This window comes from Nannospalax galili, unplaced genomic scaffold, assembly GCF_000622305.1.
Source record: "Nannospalax galili isolate Female #2095 unplaced genomic scaffold, S.galili_v1.0 scaffold281, whole genome shotgun sequence".
NCBI classification, from domain to species: Eukaryota; Metazoa; Chordata; class Mammalia; order Rodentia; family Spalacidae; genus Nannospalax; species Nannospalax galili.
In genome coordinates this window covers 7,287,831-7,308,785 of record NW_008349068.1, presented here as the reverse complement: position 1 = coordinate 7,308,785, position 20,955 = coordinate 7,287,831, and the positions used below count along the sequence as shown (strand labels likewise).

Below are 20,955 nucleotides of genomic sequence, written 5' to 3'. Positions count from 1 at the left end.
ACATCATTTAATTTATGTCTTATAGGGTTTATACTGAGTACAATATTGTATAACTGTAATAATTCAACTGCAAACCTAAAAATATACAGCCAATTTTGAAAAAGATGCATGTTAGCTCAGAAAATTGTTATTGAATGTGTCAATGCTGTTGTAATGAAATGCTTCTTCTAAGTATGTGGTTATTAAATAAATAATAAACTGAAAAAAAGTAAATGTGAAAATAAATTTTCCCTTCCTGTATGCAAATTTACAATGGATGTAACATCAAATATTTGTCCCCACCAGCCAAAAAACACACATGGGAAGCAAAGAGTGGGATTTGGTGAGGGAAGCTGGTAAGGGATTCTTTCGGACAGAGATTCAGTGCTGTCTGTGGACATGCTTCCCTTCAGGGTAGATGTGGGGAGGTGCTTGCTTTTTAACCTTAGTAATCACGAAAATTCAAAGGTCTATTCAAAGAGTCTTGACATGAGTTTTGTGAGGTTGAGAGACAAAGCTATTGGGAGACAATAGATTTCTACAAACTATAGAAATCTAGTACTTAAGAGAAAGCTTGATAGTTCTATTTTTAGGTCCTGGAAGTGCTGATGAATTAGAGGCTTTCTTCCAGACATAGAGTTATTAGGGTAGGTAGTCCAGGAAGGACACAAGGAAGGTTCCTATGCAATGAACCTGGCTGAATGGGAGAAAAGCCTGAGCAAGGAGAAGGTGGCTGAGCTGGGACACTGGATCCCTATTGGGAAAAAGAAAACCATGGCTTAAGCTGCCACAGTCACAGAATGCTCGCTCAATGTAGGTCCTCTTATTACTTCCTAAATTTTAGCCCTGATGGTTATAAAAACAGCACCTGCCAGGGTAAAGAAACTGAATTTGTAGAGAAAACAGAAGAACAACACTTCAATCCCAAAACAGACTGTCAAGTCCAAGTTGTCTATTTTACACCATCAGGCTCAGAGTTTTGGCTATTCTATCACTGGAAATTTTAATATCTGAGTCCTTTGATTTGATACTTTATAATAAACCGAATTTTATTATCTGAGAGGATTTCAAAGTCATAGATCTGCCCAAGTCCTTAGCTTAAGCCAGAAGATGATTTCTCCCATAGAATGTTTTAAAGAGCCACTTTTGTTTTGATTGCACTTCATGACTCATGCTTATTTGCTACACTGACTATGCAGAGAAAGAAAAAATATCAGTACTCTGGTGTCCACATAATGAGTACCTTTTTCTTTTTCCTTATTTGAGCCAAAGAAAAGCTACAAAGTCTCAGTGGTATCTACTTGTGCCTTTGTTTTCTGATGTTAACTAAAATTAGCAAACATTTGTTTATAAACAGTCAAAAGTCGGAAAGGTTATCTAAAGTATATACATGCAAGTATTTTGGCTATTTCATGCTGTTACCTGTGGATCTTTATTTTAATAATAAAAATTTTAGTGATATGATAGAATTGTAATAAACACAGGGAATTTAAATGGTATGTTGTAACATAAGAAGAAACAAAGCCTCTAAGAAAACAATATGGCGCTGGAGGTAAGGATGATATTGAAGTATTCATCACATGCTGTGGATTGTCATATACTTGTTCACCCAGTTTTCCTATTAACTTCCAAATATGTTGTTAATTTTTAGAAACTGCTGATCTTTTCTTGACACAGAAGCCACTTGTTAAACGGTGCCTGGTTTGAGCCAGGCTTTGATAATCATAGAAACTTCTTCCATCAGCTTCTCATCCTATTGTCATTAGATGACTGGCATTTATTTCTGAAAAGGAATTTCTTTGTACATAACTCTTATTAGTGTCCATTTATAATCCTGTTTCGTCATTTTCTCAATGACAAATATGAATTTTTTTCTAGGCTTTGTAACATTGAGAGCTTTGTATATCTTCATAATTGACTGTAGAAAACAATTTATTAAAATATTATACTAAACCTATTCATCAGATGAAGTTTCCAGTCTATTAAATTTTCTTTTGAGACAGGGTCTTACCATGTAGTCCTGGATGGCCTAGAATTCATTATGTAGAATTGGCTGGCCTTGAACTCATTGAGATCCACCTGCTTTTGTCTCCCAAGTACATTAAGGGCATGTGCTACCACATCCAGCCCCACTGAATTAAATTTTAAGTTTCCTTATTACCCAGTTTCCTCAATCATAAGATAGGAGTACCATCAATACTAAGTACAAACTTAATATTGTTACTGTCCATGTCATTTGGGTTTTGGGTGGCATTTAAGATGGGAACAATTTAAAAAGGGATCATAAAAGGTTCAATTTTAGGCATTTATTCACCCCAAGTTACCCCACAGGGCCTAACTATTGTTCAGCACTTCTGTTCGTCATTGACCTGAGAAACACCAGCACTCCTTTTCTCCATCACTCACATTCTGATGAGCTCAAGATTAGCCCTCACTGTAGTTTCCAAAGAAACCACAGGTGGGAAGTTCTAGGGAAATGGAAGCTGGTAGTGCATTGATCATAAACTGTGGTTTTACAAGCCCTATCTATTTGCCTATGAGAACATCTCCTCTGTGGGTTTCCAGTACTCTCACAGGGGCTGGAAGAGGGCAAGGCAGACACACAGGTAATCAGTAGGAGCTGTGGAAAGCAGGCTGAGCTGATTGGTGGCATCATGAACCTCCTTTACTGGCCCTCTGGGCTTTCTGGAAGAGCCGGTAAGAAACAGATTCATCCTCTAGTGCCTCTTGGGGAGTTGGAGCCACTGATGACATCCAGAAGGCAGGACCTTTTGGGGGATAGAGTGGGACCTTTGACACTCTGTGCCATGATTGTCACTGATCTTAAAGGCATTAGAACTGGAGAATGGCTGGAGCACAGAGCAGCAGTTCTTTGTGGACAAAAGCAGAGAGAAGAGGCTTGTAGAGAAGAGCCCATCAATAGTTCATTGACTTATTCAAGTAAAAATGAAGGGCAGCCTGAGTTTAAGAACACAACTCTCCTCAGCTAGGCTATAGCATTATCCCTAGATACCTTATTATTCTCCCTATCAGTAACAAACAACTACTCTATAGAATTGACTCTCTCTCTCTCTAGGCTGGGTGCGGTGGATCACACCTTTACGCCTTTAATCCCAACACTTGGGAGGCAGAGGCAGGCGGATCTCTGTGAGTTCAAGGCCAGCCTGGTCTACAAAGGAGGTGCCAGGGAAACGGGGGCCACAGGGGGGCCCTGTTTAAAAAAAAAAAAAAAAAAAAAAAAAAAAAAAAAAAAAAAGATTCTCCTGGTAATCTTTACTATTTCTTACTAGATAATGAGCTCTTTACTTATTGTAGATAGGGAAACAGAGGAAAAAGCTCCATTTTATCTTTCTTTTCACCTTGATTTAATAATAAACATTGGTTTCAGGTAGAATCTTAGACCTGCTTATTCTAGACATGAGCATTATCAGTTGCTATAGTCAAATGAGCATAATATTTTAAGTTTTGTTTTTTCCTCCAGACAGGTAAAAATCCAGTAAATATTGTTTTTCCCAGGTTCCCTATTACCCTTAGGATTCTATTCTGATTTATCCAACTCCTCTCTAAGATTAGGGGTTGGTTCTTTTAGACTTTTGTTTCATTGAATGTGGAGAAATTTGGAGGGATAACCAAAGGGTCAGAAGTTAGAAACTAGATATCTGTAGTGCAATGCCTACAATAATTTGAAAGTAAATAAAATAAGCAAATACTTTTATTTTGACTTTTACTCTATGTGCTTACCATTGTGAAGGCAGTAGTTGAAGCATATTATGAAAAGTTAGTTAAAACTTAATGATAATCATGTCAGTCTCTTGCAACCTACAGAAGTTGTATAATATTTATGTGGAATGATACTGGTGTTGAATAACTGGCATTTTACACAGAGAGAGAGAGAAAGAGAGAGAGAGAGACAGAGAGTGAGAAAGAGAGAGAAAATTTAAATTAAAAAAACAGCTATCAGAGGCAACATCCCAAATGTACTGTGATTATTAAGCTTCAACCTACCTGAGAAGCTATTAGCAGGTGATCACTACTGGGTGAGGGAGAGCTGGTCTTCTTTAGGGGAGTGATGCTAGTTAGGCTGACCAGGCTCCACTAGATGAATTCACAGTGAGGGACATTTGGGGACCCAAACTTGACTATGAGGCAGGTGCAGATAGGGGAGGGGTCTAAATATGATTAAGGTATATTGTATGAAATGCACAATATTCAATTAAAATACATATTGTAAAAATAATCTAAAGTATTTAGAAAACAAAATGATAAAATATTTTCTTCATTTCAATTAGGTATGTGCTGAAGCATCTAATAGTCTCCAGATTTCATAGTACAAAGAAAGTAATACTGTAAGTATTGTGAAAAAGATAAGTAAAAAACAATCACGTCATTTCTGTACTAAAGTGAAATGTTCCCAACCCAGAAAAGCTTAGTTTAACTTGCTGAACTATAGTGTAGCTGGTCAGTTGTATTTGAGATTTTCTAATTATCACATAATGGAATCTAAAAGTTGCCCTATCACTCTCTGAAAAACAAATTGCCATATATTTAATGCAAAAATCTTATACTAAACAGTAAATTTTGGATTCTCTGTTTTTCCAATTGTAGATTAAGTGGGAAATGCTTAATTTGGCATTTGAATCCTGACATGTATCCTAGCTACTTTGTGGTGGTCTTAAAATGGTCCCATTTTCTGACTCCTCCTTGTAGACAAAATGACATTGGTTTATTCCTATCCTATTTTATCTTATTAAAAGTGTATAAATAAGGTAAGTTTTAGTTAGTAAAAAATAATGTAGTAATGTAGGCTAAGAGGGATGATAGGCACAGCTGGGTATCAAATAATAAGATCAGCACAGTGGTTGGTCCACAAAGGGAGCTGAGCTGACATAATTACCTGCAGTGAAATTTATTATAATGAAAGGGCCTTGAGGCATGATTAAGACTTGAAGTGGAAGAGACAGCATTGGACAGAAATGGAATAATAGATGGAAGGGACGGAGAGGCCTCCCTTAAGCATCACTGAGAGCAAGAATAACAAATAATAAGATCAGCACAGTGGTTGGTCCACAAAGGGAGCTGAGCTGACATAATTACCTGCAGTGAAATTTATTATAATGAAAGGGCCTTGAGGCATGATTAAGACTTGAAGTGGAAGAGACAGCATTGGACAGAAATGGAATAATAGATGGAAGGGACGGAGAGGCCTCCCTTAAGCATCACTGAGAGCAAGAATAAGAGCAAGAATAAGAGAGATAGGGAGAGAGAGGGAGGGGGAAGGGGGGAGAGTTATAGACTCAGTGTGGCACAAGTTTTATTTACCTCTTCCAAGTACATTATTCAATTTTTTTAATGAGACAGAGAGAGAGAGAGAGAGAGAGAGAGAGAGAGAGGAAGAGAAACCGCAGAGGGAAGGCAGAGGAGTCTCTCAGCCTTCATCTCCAGACCAAATCCCTAAGCAGTCTCCCTGCAGAGTCCTAACTACTCCTCGGAGAAGTTTTACAAACTTTTAAGGCTGGTGGGAGATTTTACATCATGACCTGGGAGCATGGAGGAGCCAAGTACCGTAAACTGAGAGCTGCAAGTCACAGCACATACTGCTTAACTGTCTACTCCAGAGAGAGCTGCAGGGAGCCATGACCTGATTCAGATTATGGCATTCTACTGACCAAACTGACTCCATTTTGGATAAAGTAGCCATCTTAGAAGCTTAGCCATAGTGTGTTTCTACCTCAAGGATTGTTTTCAGGAGCCCTGACCCCTTTCCCCCTTACCTCCCAGGAAAATGCTGCTGTGGTCACTTGCTCCCTAGACATATAGAAAACACAATTATTATGATATGACGAACTGCTGATTTTGGCTTCTGTAACTTGCTTGTTTTGCTATTTTAGGGCACCTTGACATGTAGACTGTGACCACCCTCCACCCTGTTATTCTAGGACCACCTTATCAACATTCCTTTTGTGGTTTTTTAGCTTTAAAAGGTTCCCTTTCCCTCTCCCTCTCCACCGCAGCACTCTAATCCGATATGGAGACTGCAATCCAAGCTAGCTTGAATAAAATCTTTTATCCCAATCTGAATTGAGTCTGGTGGTCTTTCCTCAGTAGTCCCAGGCTCCATAACAGCATCAGGCCTAAAGGTGCAGGTCTGTGTTCTAACACTGACCAGGTAGCCAAATGGAGGGGACACACACCAACTCAGAAATTTCCATGGACCAGATTGAGAGAGTGAAAGATTACAAGATCCAGATCTCTGTCTCTCTGTCTCTGTCTCTCTCTGAACTTAAGTTTGAAAATACTGTGCACACCAAACAAAGTAAACCAGGAAGTCATGGGTCTATTACCTCAACTTGAGGGAAAGGGCAGTGCTTTCAGAAGTGTGTCTCTGATAGGTCTTCATGTTTAAGAAAAACTCGCAAAGTACTTGGTGGTTTGAAACAATTTTACGTTGCAAGACTATGTACTTTTGACAGTATTCTAAATGATTTGGGTCACCCAAAGGGCTGGCTGTTAGATGAAAGGAGGAATGTGTTTTTCCATGTGAGTTGTGTAGAATGTTATTCTGTCATCCTACATTAGATTACAGTTACTTGTCTCTTTTCAACACAAACAAAATCATCTTTGCCTTGTTAATGAAAAAGGGAATCAGAATTTTAGTATGACCTATGATGTTAGGAAAATAAATGTCTTAATCGCTCGTCATTTTAAAAACTTCTTTGAAGGACAACAAAGATGTGAACTAAAGTTAAAAATAATATTGTTGGCGTGGTAGCACTCTGAAGGTTGAGGCAGGAGGATCAAGAGTTCAAGGTCAGTCTAAGCTACATAGTGAGATACTGTCTCAAAAATCTAGGGCTGGAGAGGCAGCTTAGTGGTAAAGCACTTTCCGTACTCAGGGACCTAGTATTGATCCCTAGAACTGAAAACAAACAAAGAAACCTTATTGATTTTGGCAAAATTGTACTAAATCTACACTATTACCTGAAGGGAGGTAATGGAGTGGTGGGAAACTGAAATCATTGATAAGTCAGTTTTAGTCAATTTAGGATGTTTGGGAGTTGAAAGCCTCTAGTAGAAATGTACTTTTACTAGTTACAACATCCTACCACTTGGCTCTAAACTGACATCAGAGATAATGGTGCTGTCTTAGGGATGATTTTTGATGTGAGTGGGCTCAATAGTGCTCTTTCTCTTTAGGCTTAGTAGCAGGAATTTGAGAAACTAAAATATTGCTTAAATCCAAATGTAGACATTTAATAATTTTCTAGGGAAATATTACAATATGGTTGGGCATACGAAGTAAATCATTATGGTCTATTTTCAGTATGAGGTGGACTTAGAACTCGTCAAAGAACCACAGATAAGCAGTAGGTGCTAGGTAGGTGCTGTGGCCTGCTCATCTGACTGAGAGTTAGAAAGTTGCAGGGAGTTTGCTATGTGATTGAGCCCACAGTCAGAAAAGGGGAAAATCTGGAGCCCCAGGATATTCGTTAGATAAGGCTTTGTATCCTGAACCATAGGAATGGGCAGTTTCAGAGAGGGCTATGCTAGAAGAGCATGATTGTAACTCTCTGGAGTACAGGCCTATGGGAAAAGAGGGCAGGAATTGCTCATGATCAGAGACTTTAAAAAACAGTCTCACACACTAAAATGGCATACCAGCCATTTTGACCATTTCTCTTTGCTGGTGTCTCTTTGTGAAGAATGACATATTTTAAAAACTGTTTTGTTTTTGCTACACTCTTGAATTTATTAGAGTGAAGGTCCTGTTTCTTACATTGGGGGTACAAAATACAAAATGTCTTAACAATCTCCCAAGTGATGTCTGAACTGAATTTGAATAGTAAGGAACTAGCGGGAAACTAAAGATAACAGATTGGGTGTGTGGATGAGGTGGGTATTGTTTGGTGGTCAGAAGTGATCAGTTCTCCTCTCTTCTGATAAGGACAGCTGAGCTTCACTATGGTGACACATTGCATGTCTATGGTAAGTCTTGGAGCTCAGCATGCTACCCTAGAGGGTCTTGATGAGATTCATTTTATCTGCCAATTAAAGAATTAAAGGTGGGAAGAATCTGAGATACAACAGGTAACAAACTTTATTAAAGGTACAAAAACACACAGAGAAAAAACTCTCCACCACTGGAGAAGGGGGTTCAGAAAAGGAAAAATCACAAGCCCCTAGGGGTCCCCCTCCCCTAATTTTGGATTGGTCAATTTAAAGAAGAGAGAACTGATAAGTCATAGTTCCAAGCTGAGATATGTCCAGGACTGGCCTTGGCTAAACAAGTATAGACTGGTCAGCCTGAAGAGGGGCCCTACCTTGCCTCCAGGAGAAAAAGATCCTGGATCTTGGTCTCAATAAGTGGGACATTTACCATCTTTGTTACTTATCTGTGGTCCTATTTGCCTGTCAGGCATTTAGTCCCTCAAGATGAGGGTATTTGCTCCAACCCCACTTTCTTCCTATCCCAACTACCTATGACAGCATAACTGCACAGGTGATCCAAAAATTCCATGATTTTCAGAGGGTGGATTTTGGCCAGTATTATCAGGATGACTTCCATTGGTAGTCTGGAGTTCCTGTTAACTAGCATGGAAGGCTGCCTGTCTGAGATGAAAGAGAACACAAAGGAAGCAGAGATAAAAGTTGAAAAAGAAAATTTCCTGGTGAGTCTTTTGAGTAACTGGATCCAGAGATCAGAAAAGAGGTTCTTGAACATATCCTTTGAATGTGTGGCTACAGCTATACCTGAGATGGTGTTGTATGACTCTGTTTCATCAGTTTACAATAGGATGCCAGTCTGTTCATGGACTTTGCCCTTTAGCCAGGGCAAGTAGAGCAGTGGTATCCAGGTTTATGATTGGTAGTGGAGCTTTTGACCCTCCCTAGATGGTCAGGAGACCCTTACTTAGGATTGTTACTCCCTCCACCAGCTTCAAGTATGTAACGGTTTGAATGAGAATGTACCTATAAGCTCCAGGTTTTTGGACAATTTGTCTCCAGTTGGTGGTGCTATTTTGGGAGGCTTAAGGAGATGTGGCCATGCCAGATGAAAAAGCAAGTCACTGGGGGCAGGTTTTGAAAGTTCTTAAGCCTTGCCAGATTTTCCAGTTGCTCTCTCCTTCCCATGCCTGCTTGAAGATGTCATCCCTGGGCTTTCCGCTCTGGCCACCTCCTGCTGCCTATCGTACTTCCCCACCATTATTGGCTCTTCTTACCCCTTTGGAACCATAAGCGGAATTCTCTTCCTTCTATAGGTTGCCTTAGTCATGTTGTCTTATGACAGCAACAGAACAGTAACTGCTACAGAGTGATCCTGAGTGATGCTGGAGTGTAGAAGAAGAAAGGACTCCATGATGCCACCCCCCTGGGCTCGCCATTCATGAGGGGTGGAACTTTGTAGTGATGCAGCTGTTTAGGGGGGTCACCCACACTCCTGTAAGTGACCCTGATCTTTATAAGAAAGCTCAAGTTGGGCTTTAGAAAATTGTGCTTTTGCCTGTCGATGACGTCCATCTGGCATTAATTAGACATACTCTTGCACCTCCTCAGGGAAAGAAATGCAACAGTCAGATACAGTCCTCTAATTAGTTAACTGAATCAATAAATCAAGCCCCGAGTTTCTAGTATTGGCAGCACACAGTGCCCTGCTAATGACATCAGTCAATATTGGGGTTCAGTGGTGAGCAAAGTGAGAATATTTAAGAAAGGGTAAACTTCCGGGGAGGAAGCAGGCAGGAACTGGGAGAAAGTTTAGCAACCCAAGGGCATTAGAACACAGAATCGGGACAGAAGTTATCTTAGTAAAGGCTTTTTGATTTATTTGCACTGCGTGGGCAATGCTTTTTCTGTTACATGTAGCTCCACATAGAAGTTCATGTGCTGAGTTGAGTGCCCCTGCATCTTAAATCTCTATCCAGGGATATGTATTTTTTTTTAAATTATTATAGAGCCATAGGTTATGCTGGAACACTCTGGAATGCTGCTGCACTTGAGCCATCCCAGTGAGCCAGTGTTAGGATGTGGGTCAGAGTTCTTTGCCAAGTTTTTTCTATACTAATTGTGTAAGGTATTGCACAAGGTCTAATGGGCCCCACTCTCCATCCTGCTCTCCTGTTTCATCAATATAATAATAAAAAAATCGGATTTCCATTGAGGATTCCAGCTTGTCTAGTATGCACACTTCCCTGGGATTGATACTCAACACTGGAAAACAGAAAACAATTGGTTTATCAGTTAGATGAGGTAATATAAAATTACATGCCATAAAGCCTGAGACATAATAGGAATTCAGTAGATAATTGCAGCTCCCCCCTAATTTTTGATTTTCAGTTCCCAGCACCCACATGGCGGCTGACAACTGTTATGTAACTCCAGGGAATCCAATACCCTCCTCTTGTTTCTGCTGACATTACATGCATGGGTGCATATAGGCAGGCAAAATACCCATACACATGAAATAAGAGAGAGAGAGAGAGAGAGAGAGAGAGAGAGAGAGAGAGAGAAACTAAGTTTTTCCAGAGAGGAAAAACTATTTTTTTTCCAGATATGAAGAAACATTTTTTTTTTTGTCTTTTTGAGACAGGGGATCCCTGTAGCCCCAGTTGTCCTCCTGGAACTCACTATGTAGACCAGGCCGGACTTGGACTCTCAGAGATCTGCCTCCCTCTGCCTCCTGGGATTAAAGGTGTATGCCACCATGTCCGGCAGAAACAATTATTTAAAAATCTGAAACTTGTAGTTAGGTGACAAGCAATTTTATTTTGCAAAACAATCACTATACAGCAACAAATACATTTGCAAATTTGATTGAAAAACATGAACTAACTACAACCAGCCATTGAAGAAATGCCTTCCTATGGTAACAGGCTCTAGAATTATCAGAAGAAAGACCCTCCCCCCACAGATTTGTAGTGGTGTGTTGGAACATTGGAAACCCAGCATACAGAGTATACTTTTTTGTTGATTTTATCTTCTTTTTGCTAAAGTTGAAGTGGATTTTTGTGATTGGAATTTTTGGAGCTTGAAAAAAAACTTTTTCTTGCAGAGGGACTTGGCCTTAACCTACACATCCAAGTTGAGTATACTATTTTTGTTGATTTTATTTTCTTTTTGCTAAAGTTGAAGTGGATTTTTGTGATTGGAATTTTTGGAGCTTGAAAAAAAACTTTTTCTTGCAGAGGGACTTGGCCTTAACCTACACATCCAAGTTAAAAATTAGGTGTAAAAATACAAACATCAGTGCTGATTTAGCCTTCCCTTGTCAAGAACCTACTTTGTCTTTGCTACATCTACCACTGTTTACTTTCCTCCTGTGGCATGAAAAATAAGAGAAAAACTATAAATGGAAGCTAGTTTGAGTCAACCATCTTTAATAATACTGACATGATGTCCCTTTTGGACTGATGATAATACCTTTCTACCGTATTTCTGTATGAGCAAGTGTGGAGAAGCCCAGCTACATCAGTCTATGCTTCTATTTAACGAAACTCTTCCTTCAGCCACCTTTAGCCAAACTGAGCTGTAGTTACACAGGCATCCTTCCTATGGGTGGGATTCTGGCCCATTACCCTGCTGGAACTCAGCAGGTGGATCCAGAGAGAGTTAGTTCCTAAACGAACATGGCCTTTGAAACTCATCATAAACTCGGATCTTTCCTGCAGTGTTATAAGGTACCCAATTTTCAGGTGCAGGAGACCCAGAGAGAGTGAGTTCACTGGAGAAGTTGGCCTTTGTACTCTTCAGAGCTCTGGATTACTTGTGTATTCTTAAACAGGTTCTCAAAGGCTAAAGCCAGAGAGAAACTGGCATTAGTAGATCTAGAAATGGAACTATGAAGCTTTCATTTCTAGATCAGCGTGTGTGTCCCCACAGAAGTGGTGTCCAAAAAGCTTAATTTGAGTCGTTATCTTAAGAGTAGAGGTAAGATGGCTCCATCCCACATCCCCATAAGAAGGCGTTTTTAGCTTGTGTGTTTCTGTCTGGCACAAAATTTCAGTTTCCTTTCATAAACTTTACACAGACTCACATTTCATATAAAATGAGGACTTAGATTCATGATAATTTTATTGTTACTAGAAATAAATATTTTAATGCCAAATATATTAACTTTGGGCCTTATATAATTTATTTTCAACACATATTTATCAGAAATTGAATTTTCACGCTTAGAACATATTCTCTTAGTCTTAAATTTTATAATAAACTAGGTTGAAATTATTTTCCTCACAGGTTAGAACCTAACTGCCTATTAGCTTCCCTTTTTCTAGATAACTTTAACCTCTATCAACCACAGTCAAAACATGTAAGATAATACTGTATGTCTCCACACACAATTGTTCCTTTTTCCATTTCTTGTGCATTTCAAGATAAGGTAATGAATGAATTGTCCAAAGTGAAAAATAGACATTACTCAGTAGTTTTAAAGTTTTTTTTTTTTTCTCAAAACTATCTGGTTTATAAATGAAAGCATCTTTTCCTATGTCATCCCCTTAGCTGAGAATGGTTTGGTTTGATGCTGGGTTTTCCCTGTGGCCATCACACTGACCCATGTTGAATGGATCACCCAAATGCCACCGACGTCTCTCTGCCCTTGCATCATCTGGCCTTTTGTCTTAGATGCTCCTACACCTCCCTGTTCAGTTCCTGCTCATCATCTTGCCCTTCATGTGCAGGACTTGATTTGGCTCACAGACATCAAAGACATAGCCAACATTTTGTCTTTAATTTTTCAGAGTCAGCCTACCAGCCCTGAGCAAGAAAAAGAACAAATAAAATACTGAAATATGTCCATCCAGTTTGGTAATGCTTTGTTCTATTTGGGTCATTGATTTGTAAATGGAATTAACTGATTTGTGATTCATAGACTGTACATAAAGTGAGAACAAATGTTATCTACTGCTAAATAAGTCACACCATGTTTCTGTACAGACTGTGATGCTGGAATCATAGAAAGAAAAACTGATTTAGATATCTGTGTCTCAATGTTTTTATATCTGGGCTTCTTAATATGTTGCATTTTTTTTCTTTCTGCTCAAGGGATCTTTACTTTGGGTAAGAAAGTCAAATATCTTCTATCAGTGAATTTAATGAACTAGGTACTGTTTGGAGGAATGGAAAAACATGTCCGAAATTACTAGTGTTATTTTCAACTTTAGCAAATGGAAAAAGAAATGAAACAGAAGGAAAAAAATCTTAAGAAGTCAGTTTCACGAATGATTAAAGAAATAAAATCCAAACTACTCAGTGATTAAACAAGAGATAAGTCTATACTCTTTAAACCAACAGTCTGTAAACCCTTTTTATGTATAACTGGACCCACCCCCACAAACTCCATGGTGGTGAAAGCAAAGAAAAATAAAATTTTCTAGCATCACGGGAGAGACATGTTTCTGGCACTAAAACAGGGTTACAGCTTTGAGTTGTTACGGAAAGCAATTTCATGCTAAATCTTTTTTAATGTATTTTTTTTTTTAAATAGGGAGAGAACCCTGCTAACATCTACTGTCACATACTTAAAACTGCAACACCAAAGGTTCAGGAGACACAGATACTGTGAATAAAGAAGTAAAATATTCAAGTATATGAGGAAATATCACAAATGGCCACAGAGAAATATATATATATATTTATATCTATAATACTGTATCAAACAGACAGAAGGGGGTATGAAACTGGTTGTGTGGACATAAATCTACCCAATCAACTGACACTCTAATCAGACACATGTCCATCCTGACAGAAATGCATCATTCCTAGGAGACACATTCTGACACCACTTCCTCAAGCACAGGTCAAATGCTTTGAATCTAGTTTTTAGTTAGTTAAATAATTTATCGGATTGACATACTCTGGTATAATCATCCAGGTCCCAAATGTTAATAACTTAGTTGCAACTTTCTTTCCATTTATATAAAATAACACTTCTAAAAATGTGTTTCCTACATGCGCTTCCCTTCCTGCAATCAGACTCTTTGATTTCACTGAACCTGTAATAAGTGAAAATGGGCAGTTTTTATTTTTCCAACCAGAAACAGAAGAGTGAAATGAACATCTTGGATTTTTAACAAGGCCTTTCAGAATGTATTGGATAGCCTTCAGGCACATGAAAGGTAAAAATGCAATTTTAAAAAAACATAATACTCCATGCAAAACAGAGCAGAGCGAAAATAATTGTCCAATTGTACCCATGTAAAGCCATGTGTTCCTGTTGCAGATGGAAATCAGGTCAATTTCTCCATATACTATTCATTTTATTATAAAATTGTAACAATTACTACAGTTTGGGCATGAGATTATTTATCTATAGTTGTAAAGAATGAATATGACACCTGTTCAGAGCCCACTCCCGCCAAGAGCTCATGCCTAATATTACTCCAGTGCTAAGGGAGAAGTATTCACAAGCCCTGCTTAGCCAGCGCAGCAGTGACATCCTCAGCCAAAGTGGCAAGCTGAGGAGATTCGAGCAGGTTGATGCTTCCAGAAGAGGAGACGTTGCTGAGTCGCCGGGGTGATGCCACGCTGGATCTGCTTGGGGACTGTGTAATGATCTCAGCCCCATGGTCTACACGGGCCTTTGCGTGCTCTCTGAAGTTCAACTTTTGGCTGTCAATCTGTTTAAGAGAAGCATTAGTCTTCATTAGCTCAAGTGTCTTCATCAGCTCCTAGTTATTTCCCTGTATCCCAGAGCCAACATGAATGTGATTTCTTTTCAGCTCTGTAACCCTCCTTCCTGTTTGACAAGACCTTTAATCTAAGGTAGGTTTCAATCAAGAATATTTCTGAAGAATTGTTTTTTCAAAAATACAAGATTGGTTCATGACCTTGTTTCTTACCTTGACATTACCACCTCCAGGTACGTGGTGAGCATTGTCAAGGGAGCCGACTTTAGCCTGGGCCTTTTCTTTGAAATCCAGTTTTACACTCTCAATTTTCACTCGTCCACCACCTTTGAGAGGAGAAAGGCTTTAAATGCCTTGCTAAAATAAAATCTTGTATTTATGATGATTAGCCTTGCAGAATGATTATATAAGACAGAGCATTAGAGACTGTATGCTATTAACTCTATTATCCCTCTAACCAGACACGAAAAGAATCTTAGAATTTTTAGCCTACACAGTTTCCCCATATGTTCCAAGATAATGACATCCTTACACTACCATTATATGGATTGTTTCACATGCTAATACATTTCTTCTTTACCTATGTCTACTTTAGAAATTAGAGGGATTTTTGTAATTGGTATAACAAAACCTCTTAAAACAATGAAAATACCCTATTGAATTCTTTTTAAAACTTTGAGCATTTACTCTTTTATTTCTACTAAAGCAAATTAACTTGAAATGAAACTATTCTTTATTAATTTTCATGGTAAAAAGTCACTTGTCCAAAAAAGTTTTAGGGTGGAATGGTCCCCAGTTAGCTTTAGCTGTTGATGTGACATGGCTTAGTCATCTGAGGAAGTATCAGTTGAGGTCTTGTGGCCATGTCTATGTGAGGCTGTCTTGACTGATGACTGATGTGAGACAGCCCAGCCTGCAGTAGGTGGCACCATCCCTGGGCAGGGTTATATAAGAAAGCTAGGTGAATGTGAACCACTGAGCAAGTCAGTACACAGTGTTCCTCCAGGCTTTCTGCTTCAGTTCCTCCTAGTGTTCCTGGCCGGACTTCCCTCAGTGATGAACTGTATAAGCTGAGACAAAGTTTTCTCCCCTATGTTTCTTTTGCTCATGGTGTTTATCAAAGCAGCAGAAAGCAAACTAGGATAGTGTGTGTACAGGCAGTATGCAGTTAGCCCCTGTACCTTCAGATTCTATCGCCTTGAGTTGAAAACAATTACATCTGCATTGACCATGTACAGAACTTTTCCTTATCTCATTATTCCCTGAATAATATCCTGTAACCAATGTTTTCATAGATTTTATATTGTATTAGATATTAAAAGTAATAATTAAATATTTAAAGTATATGGAAGGAGACATATATGACACCTGAGGATCTGGGTATCCGCATGGGGACTTGGAGCCAATCATCCATGCGAAGACTGCTTTCACTTGAAAAATTTCATCACTGGTAACTTTGATGATGAAATGAGTCAGGAGTTGAGTGTTTTATAACTAGCTCTAAGACTTTCCCATTTTGATTAACATATAGCAATAGCAAAACCATTAGTAGATTCTTGTACAGACGCCAATATGACACTGACATTGGTCTGATGACATTGAGGCAGGGTTTTGACCATGCCATTTCCTCTAATGCTAACTAACTTGAAATGCTAGGATTTGCTGACTTGCTGATTTGTTCCATATCCACCCTTTAGAATCATCTTCTCCATCTCTACCTTGCCTCTCTCTGACTTTCAAATGTAGGGGGTTCTTCTATACTGATTAGCTATCCAGTGTTCCTTAGCCAGTTCTTAACCATGGCTGAGTGTTTGCTGCTGTCTTTGACCTGGAAAGAAAGTAGACTGTATGCCTTTTGGCCCTTCTGCACCTAAGAGATTTGGTTCATTGTCATGGGCAACTTGGTGTCAACCATATGTATTTTGGAGAAATGGTAGTGCATCTTGATCCTCTAAGGTCATTGTATCCCACTGGGGATTTTGATTTAGAATAATTGCTTAAAAGAACCTATAGAAATATGGCAAATCTTTGTAAATTGGGGATTCTTGATGCTTTTGTATCTCTGAAGACCAAAGAAAGAGGACTTATTGAGGTTTCATCACATGTCTCTAAAGCCTTGTGGCATTTTTCTCAAGCAATATCTTTACATCTATGGTAATATTCAACTGCTTGGTAGGGGCCTCTTGAAATTGTAAGGTATCAGAATACATTTTCAAAAAACATTCATTCATTCTTCTGATGTTTAGGATGAACTATTATATAACATGAGTATGGGAAATATGTAGTTATGCTTTCAAAATGGCCAATGTGCAGAGACTAAGAGTCTGCAGAGTGCTTATCCCCAAATAGGACACCTATATCAAACTTCTGCCTCCCAAGGTTCAGAGATCATTTAAAAAGAGAGGGGTGAAAAGATTCTAAGAACCAAAGGTACTAGATGACCACAAGGAAACAATTTTCCAGACACCTGGGCAGTTACTGATATAAACTCACAGCAATGATGACAGCATGCACAAGTCTCACCTAAGCTCAACCCAGACACAATCCCAGCATAGATGTGGGGAAGTGGGTAAACTCCATCCTTACTGGAAACTGATGGCTATTGGGAAGGGGAGAATCAGTCTCTTATTAAGCACGCGACTTTTGGTAGGTTAACTAGGCTCCAGTGGATGGACCCACACTGAAGGACTCTTAGGGACACAAAGTGGACCCTATAAGGCCCTTATATATATAACAGAGTACATAAAATTCAGAACGGAATATTAAGGGGTATGCAGATAAAGAGGAGATTTAAATACGATCAAAATATATTATCTGAAATTCATAAAAATTCAATTAAAAGAGAATAAAAAGGAAAAGTATGTGCATTGTTTCACGGAGTGGAGTTCTTCCTACAGTTTGCCTGTGGGTGTTATCTGTTGATTGTGATGAGATCAGCTTCATTTATAATGATTCTTAAAAAGTCAATTATCTAAGTTAGGGGTTAGAAGACACTGAAGCTTTCACTGATATTAGTTGCATTGGAACCTTAGTTTTGGATTTTTTTATAGTCTCCATTAGAAAATTTTCTCTTAGGCTTCCTGTTATGACTATGTTATATCAATATAACTTTGTTAAATTAAAAATACTTTAATATTTTTATTATTTTATGTGTATGAGTATATTGAGTGTATTGTCTACATGCATGTAAGTGCACCTGTGTCATGCAATGCCTGCAGAGCTCAGAAAAGAGTGCTGGATTCCTCTGGAACTGCAGTTATGGATGGTTGAAAGCCACCATGTGGGTGCTGGGAATTGAACCCAGGTCCTCTGTAAGAGCAGCTAGTGCTCTTAACCAGTGAGCCATCTCTCCAGATCCCAATCTTATTAAAATTTTATTGAACTATATTTCTTCAAAGGAAAAAAAAAGAGCATAACATTGACACAAAACATTCAGAAAGGGAAACTTGACTAGGCTAGACCTGTTGGTTTATCACTAGAAACTCTTACATACTGCTTAGAGGAGCCCATTTGAATTTAGAGATCTATGCCTCTGGTGTTGAAACACACTGGCACCCACAAAGAACAGTAATCATCAAAGACTATAATCTTTATCAGGCTTCAAAATGAAATGCAGATATTTCAGTTTGTGCCTTTTGGTATTGAACTGTTTTCTTCACTTTCAACTTAGAGTTTGAGCATTCTGAAGTAGCTTAGTAAAAAATCCTGCTATTGCCAAGGATCACCATGTTGACACTCCGTTACGAATTTAGTCATTTGATTTAGACATAATAAAAGCAAAAGCCAGATTTAGAAATAAGTGGGAGTCCATGACAATAGCCTTTTATGACCAGCCAACTGTACACAAAATATTTCCTTATCTATATGAGGGTTTCTGTGTGTCAAACCCCAAGTGAATTTGACCAATTTCACTTGTCTATAATCAAAGAACCCAGCAATTTTTCTTTTTTTTTTTTCTTTTTGTATTCTGCAAGAAAATAGGCAGTGTGTCAAAATTTCTCAGTCATACTATTAATAGGACAGCACAAAGTCAATTATTCAGTGGAAGACCAGTTGTGGACAGGGGGATTTTGAAGATACAAAGTGAGATGCACACCCCTGCCATCTCAGGACTAGCAGAGGAGACAGTTCTTCTGGGGCAGTTCTGCAGTCAGTGATGTGAACTCCACATACGAAGGCTCTGCTTCCTAGATGTGCTTCATAACCACCCTTCCGAAACAATGAAAACTAATTCCAAGATATTTCCAATGACTGTATCCGTTCTCAGACTTATTCTACTTAAAATCCTTAATAATTTCCTGTCTAGAAGTCTTAGCTCAATTACTGCTGTACCTGATTTTTGACAAAATTGAGATGATATAATCTTAAAACTACATTTGGTTTATATGTTTAAATGCCAAACATAGACAGTTAAAGTCAACTATTTTTGTCCTTCTATAACCTAATGGTAGGTACAAATTGTAAAAAAATATCCTCAAGAATATTACAAATTTGACAGATATATTATTACCTATGGATGGAGGTGGAATTTAGCAAAATTAAACAATGTATGATGCTCAGAAAAGCAGTGACAGGTTCAGACTTATTGAAGAACCCACCATAGAAAGCAAAAGTGCAAATTCTACTTTAGAGCACTGGTTCTATGAGATCTCTAAAAAGGAAAAAAAGGTCTAGTGTCAAAAAAGTTGGGGGCATGTTGCATTTTGCTGTGGATTCCCAGTGCTTATTTACCCAAGAAAGAGTTGGAGAAATGAATCAGATGATCGAGTTTCTCCAGCTGCAGTCCATGATCCTATTTTATATGCTGTAGAGAACACAATTTCATTAAAAATATTTGGAATTACTGTTTTCAATCACGGTTACTATGTTTGGCTATAAGACTCAATTTATTTTGTAGACTACATACTTTGACAGAGTTCCAAAATTCATGCCTATTCTATAATACATGGTCTATTCAGGGTAAATAGGCTCCCTTATCCCAGAGGAAGATGCTTAAACATTTCTAACTTGAGTTCCTATTCATAAAAATATGAAATATCAGGAGCTTGAAACATGTTTCCAATTAGGTATTTTACAACAACATAAAAAATTTTGACTAGGCATGGCAGCACATGCCTTTATCCCAGCACTTGGGAGATAGAGGCAGTTGGATCCCTGTGAGATTGAGGCCAGCTGGGCTGCCTAGGGAGTTCCAGGCCAACTGGGGCTACAGGGAGGACCTGTCTCAAAACAAAACAAAACAAAACAAAACAAAACAAAACAAAACACACAATTTTTTTTTTGACAACTTCTTGAACCCAATTAAGTGTTCTTAAATTATTAAAAAAACATATTTTTTACCTGGCCTGTGACGGATGTTCTTTAGAGAGCCACATTTGGATGTCACATGGCTTAAGTCTATCTTCTTAGTAACAATTTGTACCTGTGTGAATCACATAAGATGCATTTAATACAGTTTAGATATGGAAAACACCCCCCGAGCTCATGTACAAAATTGGAAACATTCCCACACTTGCAACATGCAGTAACACATTCAGAAATCCCAACTGAAGTCCCCCATTTTGGACTCTAAAGAGGAACCCAAGTAAATGAAAAGCCCTGGAATAGAAGGTTTTATTAGTAGAAAACAGATCACGGCACAAGAACACAGAAGCATTTATATTAACAAAGCAAGCTTCCTCTTAGAGAACTAAGCCCCACCATGTCAAATCTTTCCATAACAAAGAGCCAAGAGAAGAAATGTATTCTTCTTTACACAGTGACTTTTCTATAGAAATGTTCCTACATTGCTCATAGTAACAAGAGCAAGATTGTTTTTAAGATAGAAAAAGAAAGTTCTAAATATACTTTCCTAAATCGTCATTAAATTCTCATGTCTTGTATAAATGGAATTTTCTTGCACACTAAATTATAAAATGAAAGTGTTTCATTTCCCAACATTTGAAACAGAGCTTCTTCAAGGGTGTCTACTGTCCATCTACATCAGAAGAACATAAGAATTCCTCAGATATAAGGGGATAGGACCAGGGATTATGCATGTTAAAATAAGTAATTCTTCTCTTAAGGAAACTTTAAGACCATTGTTTTGCAGGTTAGAAGCTCCTTTCTTCTTGCATTATAAGATCTTTAGTTATCTGAATTTATACTTTCCTATTGCATTTGGACCAAAGACATTTGTGGTGCAGGCTAGCAACCATGTCAGTGTAGAGACCAATTCTGAGGCTTAGACCAGCGTTCACGAAGGAGCTCAGCAAAGTTCTATGGAATTCCCGTAACAAAGATGCTATTATGTTCAGTGTAGCTGTTTTGTTATCAGACGAGAGTTCTTTACAAGAGGAACTTATGCCTTTCTTTT

General features: G+C 38.4%; 1 protein-coding gene across 17 annotated transcripts in view; it reads right to left on the bottom strand.

Moving 5' to 3' along the window:
• Positions 1-10,720: 10,720 nt before the first annotated feature.
• The window catches only part of Map2 (microtubule associated protein 2), a 310,297-nt gene continuing 300,062 nt past the window's right edge, over positions 10,721-20,955 (bottom strand). For 16 of the 17 annotated variants that reach the window (XM_029569952.1, XM_029569954.1, XM_029569951.1 and 13 more), the window contains 3 exons: positions 19,941-20,022; positions 14,814-14,926; positions 10,721-14,591 (listed from right to left, as the gene is read on the bottom strand). In XM_029569952.1, the coding sequence (XP_029425812.1) occupies positions 14,376-14,591; positions 14,814-14,926; positions 19,941-20,022 (411 nt within the window). In that variant the 3' untranslated portion in view covers positions 10,721-14,375. The remainder of the gene's footprint in view (positions 14,592-14,813; positions 14,927-19,940; positions 20,023-20,955) is intronic. The other variant, XR_003851599.1, reaches the window with a different exon arrangement.